The sequence below is a fragment of the Haplochromis burtoni genome, unplaced genomic scaffold (assembly GCF_018398535.1).
Source record: "Haplochromis burtoni strain Fernald_Lab_line unplaced genomic scaffold, NCSU_Asbu1 Contig_297, whole genome shotgun sequence".
Lineage (NCBI taxonomy): Eukaryota > Metazoa > Chordata > Actinopteri > Cichliformes > Cichlidae > Haplochromis > Haplochromis burtoni.
Genome location: NW_024582658.1, coordinates 650939 through 661509, shown reverse-complemented (window position 1 = coordinate 661509; position 10571 = coordinate 650939). Strand labels below are relative to the sequence as shown.

Genomic DNA, 10571 nt, shown 5'->3' with positions numbered 1-10571 from the left:
TATGTCGAAGTTAATTTGGGAAGCTGTTTTTAAACTACTTCAAGTTTTTTACTGGCAGCAAATAATCACATCTGTTGTCCTTTGGGCTAAAAAATGACCCCGTCTGGTTTGACTATTTATAAAGGAAAGGTATAAAACATCATCCATCTCTGTGTTTCAAGGTTTTATTCAACTTTATTCCAACTCATTACCTGACATTTTTCTATGTTTTGGCATGGTAGGAACACCAGGGCATGGGTCTTAGTGAAGGCAAACTTCCATGAGAACAAAGGCGTGTCCATATTTGACACAACTTTGTTGAAGGAAGGAAGCTTGGGTTTATTCCTCTGTACTGGTCCCATCATGGACAGCTTTCTTTTCTGCAGTTGCAGACCAAAGGCATATGAAGTAAACAATTTGTTACAGGTGATTGTTTTCTTTTGGAACCCTTCTGCAATGTTAGAGACAACTTGCGTGCCCTGACTGCAGGCCAGACGGTTTGCCATCGTACTCTAGCATGTTCCATGTACAGCTGGACCTGGCATCACATGCTGCCCATGTTTTTATCTCATAGTTCCTCGGTTTACTTGGGATGTTCTGTTGGAATGGACAGAGTCCTCTGAAGGGGACTAGGCGCTCATACAGTCACATTAGTACCTGGATCTGACATCACAGCAGGAGAAACACCCACTTTTTCCATACACCTCATGGGAGCACGTTTGTGTCATGAACGAGGATCTTCTATTGTGTCTTTATCATGAAATGATATCACTTTTGGGATTCTATGATTAATCCTGTGTCACCTTTAAAACTTCTCTACCAGATTCAGGATGTCATAAACTGGCTGTAGTGACTTTACTGGATAGATGCACGGCAGTAAGAATCAACACACCCACATATGCCTACAGCTGCATTCGATCCATTATTCTTCATCTCATGTTGTCCCTCCTTGTTTGTCATTGAGTTGGCTGTAGAGCAGGTCATCTACTAATTGGATGGTTGTTGGTTCAATCTCTGTGTGATCTAGTCTGGAGTTATTACTTGGGTGTTCTTGGGCAAGTTACTGAACCCCAACTTGGTCTCTAATGCATCCATTGGCATGTGAAAGTTAAAAAGCCTAATACAAGCAGAATACATGGTGTATAATGCTTTCAGTACTCGAGTAGAAAAGCAATCGAAGGTCTATGGGACCTGGCATATGTGCTTGGACTGTGGTAGATTGTCTTTCTCTGTGACGCATGAGAGAGTCATGCATCGTCTGTCACTGGGAAGGATAGGAGATGTTTCCTCACATTACTGCAAATATTTCTGTCTCCGCTGACTCCTCTTTCCTGCTTGATTCTTTGTCTTCATCATAATTGAAATGGATGATGTGTAGTCCTCTGACACATCTTCTATTTCAGTTTCACATTCTGAAAATTCAAGAAACTTTAAGAAGCCCAGTCACTTTCTTTCCAAGCTCCTCAGACTACCATGTCCTGGATGCCTGAGAACCTGCTTGAACATAGTTCAGATTCTTCCTCATCCTCATCTTCATCACTTTCCTTCATTTCATACCCTTCTTCCACTTCTGCGGGTGGGTGATGTGGGGGCTTCTTCAGAGAAAGGGTAGCATGTGGTCTAAATATTGGCAATATTTTCTTTATCTTCTAATCCTGGATCCTCCTGATCGTTGATTCTTCCTCCTCATTATATTAGAGGACAATATGTGCATTGTTCTACTGGTCATTCCTTTCCACAACATGGTAAAAAAAGAGTTCTTTTTGGGTCAAAAATGACCCGAGGACAACACAAGGGTTAATCTGATGATTTTCTTTAGTGACACTTTCCAAACGCCACCTTAATATTTACCTTCTACCGCCCCATTATTTAGCCAAGTCCCACTTTACTCCCTGAGTGTGACTGCCATTTACATTGATAGTGGAAATGCACCACTCCGTAAATGTTGATGCCAGCCTTTCATTAGTTAGTTATTACGTTAGAGAGCAACACTGATAAGGTTTACAAGGGCCGTGAACTACTTGACAATCATACTGTGAGGTAAACATGGTATAAACTTAGAGAAAAAAATCACTTCCACAACTCTGTGATCATTTTAAAAATACTTTAATGGTTATCATTTAAAATAAGTCACAAATGAGCTTTCACAGACCGAATAATGTTGTTATTGTAGCAAGAAATAAGCCATCTAGTTTATCAGGGATTACAAAAACGTGACCCGATGGTAAAGATAGAGGTTTATATTGTATCATTTCCGGTATTAGAATTCACCCAATCACTCTTCGCCCAGGGAAAGGGTTATTGGCAGCATCTCGTGTAATGTATTAACCACTAAGAACAAGGTTGCACCTTTTTCCGCTTAAAGTTGCTGACATCATATAATATAACACAGGTTAAGACAAGTGACTGATAACCACAAGTTAGGTGCAACGGGTCACAGTAAATGCCTCAGTGTCCCTCACCTGGACACACAGTAGGGATAAAGGACTCAGAGAGAGGGAGGAGAGAGAGAGAGATAGTCCTCGGAGACTCAGGAGCCGACTGCACAGAGGAGGTTTACTTCTGAATCCTCTCAGTTGCTTAAAAATTTACAAAAGTAACAGAACTTCTTATTAAAGAGAGACACAGAAGCTCTTAATTTCCAATTTCTTTTTTGCACGGAGGAGGTGTACAGCAAGCCACCATGAAGCTGAAATTACCAAACCCAGGACTGGATGACCGAATCCCATCTCATGAAGATTTGGAAAGGATGGAAACCGAGGAGGCTGGGGACAGGCCCAAATGGGACAACAAAGCCCAGTACCTCCTCACCTGCGTGGGCTTCTGCGTGGGACTCGGTAACGTCTGGAGGTTCCCGTACCTGTGTCAAAGCCACGGAGGAGGTATGCAGGGACGTGTGGGGCAGTAGATGTGAAAGATATTTGAATATAGACTAGATGCCACAAAAGAAAATATCAGTGGATTTACTTTGTTTTTGCTAACAAAAGGACACTATGGATTTTAGTGATTAGAAAGAAATTATACCATTTGAGAAATGCTTTTGTTAAAAGGTTACAACCAAGTGATAGGACAAAGCATGCAGACATGTTGTATCAACACAAAGAACCCCACAGTATGAATTATGGAAATGCCTGTTTTATTCACCATAAATAATCAGATATAGATGCTGACTAGATTTTTATTGAATTTTATTTCTATTTAATGAAACTCAAAAAAATAAAGTCTTTCTTGAGATAAATGCTATGGGAAAGGTAATGTGTGAGCCTTATTCTTGGTTTGTACAGTTCCTAGTTTAGCTTATAAAAAGCTGCTTTTCACAGTTTACAAGTATCTTTGTGCTTAGTTTCCTTTGTTAAAGTGTCTAATAAAGTGAAAATCTCACCACTTTGCTAATTCATTATGAATGTGAATGTTGTGCTTTTAGGAGCGTTTATGATCCCGTTCCTCATCCTGTTGGTTCTGGAGGGAATCCCGCTGCTGCACTTAGAGTTTGCCATTGGTCAGCGGCTGAGAAAAGGCAGCGTGGGAGTGTGGAGAGCAATCAACCCTTACCTGACTGGAGTTGGTGTGTACAAAAAAACCCATGCATGTGTGTGGGTGTGTGCGCATTCGTATCTTTGTGTTTTATTGTGTCTATGTTGGCAAAATGGCTCCACAGACAGCAATAAGTTGTAATTCCCGTAATGGCTAAATATCTCATGTATTAACTAATTTAGAGTTTTTAGAGGATGAAATTGATTCTGCTGTTCTTCCATTAGGTTTGCTTTTGCAGCAACGGCTACTCAAGCTAGGTTTTAATACAAAATACAGACCGAGTAATCATTCCTATCCAAGCATTTAGAAAAAAAACACTCAATATTGGGATCACTTAAGTGTACACTGAGCACCATAATAAGACCAAATTCCTGCCAAGCATATATCATATGTAACATATATAAACATAGCACTTACTATGCTGTCATGCTAAAATAAGCTAGCAAACATGGCCCACATCTTAAGCAGATAATCACTGTGAGTTTTTCCACTGCTTTCTTCATTCTTTTGCAGGCATTGCATCGTTACTTGTCTCATTTTTGGTCGGTATGTATTACAACACCATCATGGCCTGGATCATGTGGTACCTGTTCAACTCCTTTCAAGATCCTCTGCCTTGGAGCCAATGCCCTCTCAATGCTAACAGCACAGGTTTGCCTTCATCTAACAAGAGGTTACAATAGAACGTTATGCGATGATTAGCCTGCCATCAAGTTGCTCTTGCTTGTGCCGTTTGCAGGTTTAGTGGCTGAGTGCGCACGGAGCACCACTGTTGACTACTTCTGGTACAGAGAGACTCTGAACACTTCAGCAGCCATTGATGACTCTGGAGGTTTGCAGTGGTGGATGGTGCTGGCCCTGTTCGCTGCCTGGACTCTGCTCTATGTGTGCTGCATTCGTGGCATTGAGACTTCTGGCAAGGTCTGAAAAATCACAATGTCTAAGAAAAGGAAGTGATTTTTACATGTAGGTTTGCTCAGATATACACGTGCCATCTTTCTTTTTTCAGGCTGTCTACATCACCTCCACTCTCCCATATTTTGTCCTCACAATCTTCCTCATCAGAGGATTGACTCTCAAAGGCTCTACAGAGGGAATAAAGTACCTCTTCACACCAGATGTAAGGGTTCAATGTATCACATGTCACAAGAATCAGAAGGGACAAGATGAACTTATTTGTCATGGTTTTTGTACAGTTTTACAACGTCTATGGAGAATTACTCAATAACGTCAGTGAAACCTGGACCTCATTGTTTCCACTCTTCATGCTTAGCTAAGCTAGATGGCTGAAGGCTCATATTTATTGCACAGACATTACAGTAATATATGGTTATATAACTGTTAGAAAGTGTACTTACAGAGATACAAGCCTATTTCTTCAAGCTATTATTTGCTGTTTTAAGACACCCAGGCCTGAAACATGAGAGCAGTAAACCTTTATCACAGGACTGATAAAAGCTGATATAAAAGCTGATACTGAAGGCTGAAACGCAGCACAGTTAGTACTGTAAATTCCAATACATAAGTAATCTAGATAGGCACTTTAAAGCCAAATTACCTGGTGACAATTGTGCAATTGTGCATTGTGTGTACCCTCTTAGATTATTAAATAACAACAGCCAGTGAGGTAAAATTCTGTATAGGTCAGAAATCTGCTCACAGCTCAATAAGAATGCTTATCTTTGGATTCTCTTTAGGTGGATGAGTTAATGAATCCACAGACTTGGTTGGATGCAGGAGCTCAGGTTTTCTACTCCTTCTCCTTGGCTTTCGGGGGCCTCATCTCTTTCTCCAGTTACAACTCTGTTCAGTGAGTAAAGGTCTTGATTACACAGTCATAATGGAACCCAGTGTCCAGCAAGTGTCCTCACGCTATGTCCCTTTAAAATCTACTTGCAGCAACAACTGTGAGCAAGACGCTGTTCTCATCTCCATCATCAATGGCTGCACCTCGGTGTACTCTGCAACGGTGATCTACTCCATCATCGGTTTCAGGGCAACGCAGAAATTTGATGAATGCCAGGGAGAGTGAGTTTCAGTTTGCACAAAAGATGACATTACAATAGGGGGAAAATGAGAGAGTGAGATTTACTTGTATCTAGATAGACTCATATGAGTTTTTTCTTACTTTTTTTCAGTAACATCCTGCATCTCATCAATGCCTTTGACTACCCTGAAACCTCCATCACAATAGACAACTACGATCAGGTTCTGACCAGCCTAAATCAGACAAATCCAGATATCATCCAAGGTTTGCCCTTAAAAACCTGCGACATTCAGAATTTACTCAGTCAGGTCAGTGGAGCCTTTATTTTTTTGTATCCTGTTAATTCCCTGATTATTTGCCCAGTTTGAGTGTCACAAAAATGATTCAAAATCGATTCAGAACTTGAAAGATTTGCCCTGTACCGCTTCAGGGTGTGGAGGGAACGGGCCTGGCCTTCATCGTTTTCACAGAGGCCATCATCAAGATGCCTGTTTCACCTCTCTGGGCAGTCCTCTTTTTCATCATGCTCTTCTGTCTCGGCCTTTCAACTATGTTTGGGAACATTGAGGGAGTGGTGGTTCCCCTTCAAGACCTTAGAGTTCTTCCTCAAACTTGGCCTAAAGAAGTTTTTACTGGTAACTTTCTCACATTGAGAACTTCTTCATAACCACCATGGAAAACTGGGTATGATTGTAACCGCCTGCTTGTGTTGTTTTTTCAGGTCTTACTTGCTTAATATCCTTTGCTCTTGGGCTCATATTCACCCTACGCTCTGGGAACTACTGGCTAGCTCTTTTTGACAACTTTGCAGGCTCAATCCCCCTCCTAATCATCGGTTTCTGTGAAATGTTTGCAGTTATCTACATCTATGGGATTGATAGGTAAGTGTGCCCGTCCTTAGGTGATCATTGAGTCAGCTTCCAAAGTAATGGCCTTCTAGGTACTTTATCAAACATCCGACCATCTAAACAGAATCATGTTTGTACTTGTCATTATGGGAAAGTTCGCTTTCCTGGTATTTTCATAAGAGGCAGAAAAGATCAGTGTTCAGTGAGGCAACCAACAGTTCTTGTTAGAGTTCAAACAAAGCGTTGCCTTCTGACCTTGCAGTAGAGATAATGTAACTTATCACAGCAGAAGTGTGTTTTAATGTTGCAACAGGAAGGGGAGGAATGTGTAAAATGTACTTTTGGCTTAGAGTTTCTGACCATGCACATGAAAGCAGTTAAGTTGACTTATTCATAACAATTATCTAATAGTTAGAAGAAAAGGTGCAAAAAAGGTGGTGTAATATACATCTTTTAATGTTGTCAATTTGGACTCAAAGTTAGCTTAGAGAAAAATAACAGACTATAGTCTGCTTTGGTATCAGCCAGTTGAGCAAACTGTGACATGTGATGCTTTATTTACTGTAACTAATAAAATCTACAAGGTTGCCTTTTATGGATGATTTTTACACGTACGTATGTCTCCCTCTTATTGCTTTCAAACAGGTTCAACAAGGACATTGAATTTATGGTTGGCCACAAGCCCAATATTTTCTGGCAGGCAACATGGAGAGTGATTAGCCCACTCCTTATGATCTTCATCCTAATTTTCTACTTTGTTACCCAAGTCACCAAAGATTTAACCTATCTGGTGTGGGACGAGGAAGCGGTAAGTTTGTTGTTCACAGTAGTTTACAGGTTTCAAGAAACAAGTTTTTACATACAGTAACTGCAGGAATAAAGATGTAGTTTGATGTTTTGTGCTGCAAAATGTAACTTTTTTGTTGATCCCGATCACAGGCGAGCTTTCCCATACTGGAAGCACGTCCCTATCCCTCTTGGATCTATGCCATCATCTTTATCCTTGCTGGAATTCCCAGTCTGGCCATCCCCATTTTTGCCCTCTTTAAATTTTTCCAGAGGAAGTGCTGCAAGGACAAAAGCTACAAAGATCACCCAGTGGACACTATCTCAGCCAAAATAGAAATGAACGGCAAAGCAAAGTTCTAGGTTGATGTCGCCTTGATTGTTTAATGTGACTGATGTGTACTTGCTTTTATTGATGTGTTCTATGCACAAGATTGCGACTGCTGACTATTATCTTTGAAAAACATATGTATATTTTTAAGTTGTTAGTTAGTTTCTGCATGATTGTGCACTTTGGGAGATTTATTATAGGGCTACAGGACACCCAATGGCTGCTTAGCTTATCTTGGCAGAAGGAAACAGGTTGACCTGCTCTGTTCATAAAATATGCTTACAAGCATCTAAAGCTCAATAATTAACATGTTCTCAGATTGCATCTGTATGGAGTGCACAAAGAAAAAAAAACATGGGTGAGCCGGTCTGATATGTTTCTCCTGTACCCACAGAAAGTAGTAATGTTAAGTTAACCAGTCAGTGGTTGAATATATAACTATTCTTTTGATATTTTAAATGTACCACACATGTATGTCTAATACAGACAATTGACTAATTATGGGACAAATCCTGACCATCGTTCCCTACAGTGATGGCTTTGCAGTCACTAAATCTTTCAGAAGAATGGTATTCATTCATTCAATCAATGCAAAAATGAACTGAAGATGCTTTGGTGTCACATGGCAACCCAGCATATTACTCAGACACTTTATGTTGCATTTTCCTGTGGTGTGCCAAGTGCCTCTATATACATGAGGTTTATTTTAATATTTTGTAAATAATCCTTGGATTAAGTAAGATTTTTACACACTGTAATAATGTCTTAGATTTTTTTAAGATGGAAAAAGACGAAGAATACGGGCCTCGCTACCTTTCAGCCCCCTTTTGTGTTGTTTGGTTATTGTGTTTTTAAGGCGGACTGTTGTAAACTTCTACCTTGTGATGTACAGTTCCAAGAAAAGGTTTGTGAAATTTCTGCACTGATCCTAACTTGAGGCACAACTATTGATAAACTTTGTCTGACTAAACTAGCACAAACAACGGAGCTTTTCATGTCATTATTTGAACACACTGAGCACACCGATCATGTCATATGTTTGACTTACTAAATATTGAATTGATTAACTGTTATACTTTCTTTAGCAGCGTCCATGAGATGTTTTCAGTAGCCGCTCGTGAAAGTTATGCGATGAGCAGCAGGACTTTTGTAAAAGTGTTTCAGTTTCTCAGTATTTCTGGAATGTTTTGTACAACACTCTTCATCAGAGCTCGTCTTTTTCACTGTGTTCTTTGGCTCATTGAAGTATTATAGCACCCAGCAATAACAATTGGTCATGAAACCAGTATCGATGGCTGCAAGGCAACTGGGACAAAGCAACTCCAAACCATGATGAAACCTCCGCCATGCGGAGATGGAGTTTTTAGTGTTAGTGTTCAGCAGGTGCTGGCTGACCACTTCTGGTCTCAATTCATCCGGCTGTACCTTCCAAGCCTGCAGCTGCGGCAGAAATGGCAGTCATCCCCCGCGGATGTCACAGAAGGTTTGGTGGTGATGATCGTAGATCCTCAGCTGCCTCGCACTTCCTGGCTCGTGGGTCGCATCTCCAAAGTCCACCCCAGTGCAGACGGGCACATCAGGTCTGCTGACATCAAGGTGAAAGACAGGACCTTCACCCGACCTGTGGCGAGGCTGGTGGCACTGCCTGCCCTCCCGGACGAAGACAGAAGGCAATCATAGTGACTTTGTTTGTAAAGTTGCCTTTTGTTGTGAGCAAATGTACTCCATACATTTGGGGGCGGCTGTACAAAAGGCCCCGTAGTTACGGTTGTTGTTCAGTTGTTAGTTCACCTGTAGTGTTTTAGAGTGGCCAGTAGAGGTCACCCTACCGATTTGTATGAGAGAGACTATGGGCAGGGAGAAACATGGGCAAGGCACCTGAGCTTTTCTGCTCCGGATTACCAGCAGAGAAGTGGTCATTCCGTGAAAAGTGTGCGTTGAGCAACGTTAAGTTTGTGATGTGTGAGGATGTGATAATAAGATGTGTTTAGGACTGTAACTGAGGTTAGGGGGGAAATTACTATGTTTCTGTCTGTGCCGCTAGTGGGCGCTAGGCTAAGCCAAGCTAACTCTCCTGCCATGTGGTTGGGTATAACTGTGTACTGGGTTAGCTCTCTCAGTGGGTCTATACGTGAGTCTTGGGTAATGTATGGCTTATGGCAGGGGTCTGCAACCTTTAACACCCAAAGAGCCACTTGGACCCGGTTTCCACGCAAAAGAAAACACTGGGAGCCGCAAATACTTTTTGACATCTAAAATGAAGATAACACTGCATATATTGTTTTTTTAATCTTTAAAAAAAAATTAAAGACTAAAGAGCCGCATGCGGCCGACACTCCGGGGAGTGGTAGCGGCAAATCTGAACTAGCATCTTACAGTCCTCCCAGTCCAAGCTATCTACCCAACAAAATGCCTCAACAAACAATCAACGTAGCTTTAAATAGCTGCATGCCTTATGACAAAACTAGCAAACGCTGGGGGGAACTAACTAATGCAGCGACACATTGTTTAGCCAGGGACATGATGCCTATTCAGAGTGTGGAAAGAGGTGGTTTCAAAAAGATGCTTAAAACGTTCAATCCACGCTACAAGCTACCCACCAAGAAATACTTCTCTAAAGTCGCCTTGTCCGCTTTATATGAAGGGATCCGTACTGAGGTGTCAAATGCGTTATCTTCAGAGTGCGTCCACCACGGACATGTGGTCAAGCCGAACATCGGACCCCTACATGAGCCTCACAATACATTACGTGGACAAAGACTGGAAGCTACAAAACAAGTGCCTCGAAACAAGTTTTTTTCCCCGAGGACCATACTGGGGAAAATATAGCCAAAGTCTTAAAAGTGTTCCTCAGCTCAAACAAGTGTGTGTGATGACAGACAACGGGGCCAACATTGTGAAAGCCGTTGCACTCAACAACTGGACCAGACTTTCATGCTTCAGACATCGCCTGCACATTGCAATAGGTAAGTTAATTATAACGTCAGATTAAGCACTTATTGTATTAGTTTAAATGGTAATAATACTGTTTGTGTTATTAATCTCTGAATGTGGGTACTTGTGCTGCAAGATATATATACAGGGTGGGCCATTTATATGGATACAC

At 41.3% G+C, this 10571-nt stretch overlaps 2 protein-coding genes across 2 annotated transcripts in view; both read left to right on the top strand.

Moving 5' to 3' along the window:
* Positions 1-2380: 2380 nt before the first annotated feature.
* Positions 2381-8448, top strand: LOC102302193 (sodium-dependent neutral amino acid transporter B(0)AT1). The gene is made up of 12 exons (XM_005940889.2): positions 2381-2861; positions 3404-3544; positions 4027-4164; positions 4253-4434; positions 4523-4633; positions 5211-5323; positions 5413-5541; positions 5652-5808; positions 5931-6135; positions 6222-6381; positions 6994-7156; positions 7288-8448. Exons 1-12 carry the CDS (start codon positions 2663-2665, stop codon positions 7495-7497), a joined length of 1908 nt encoding a protein of 635 aa, XP_005940951.1. The 5' UTR covers positions 2381-2662; the 3' UTR covers positions 7498-8448.
* Positions 8449-9851: 1403 nt separating this feature from the next.
* Positions 9852-10571, top strand: part of LOC102304725 (E3 SUMO-protein ligase ZBED1-like) — a 3870-nt gene continuing 3150 nt past the window's right edge. Inside the window, exon 1 of the mRNA XM_014339591.2 lies at positions 9852-10431. Within this exon, the coding sequence (XP_014195077.2) occupies positions 10104-10431 (328 nt within the window). The 5' untranslated portion in view covers positions 9852-10103. The remainder of the gene's footprint in view (positions 10432-10571) is intronic.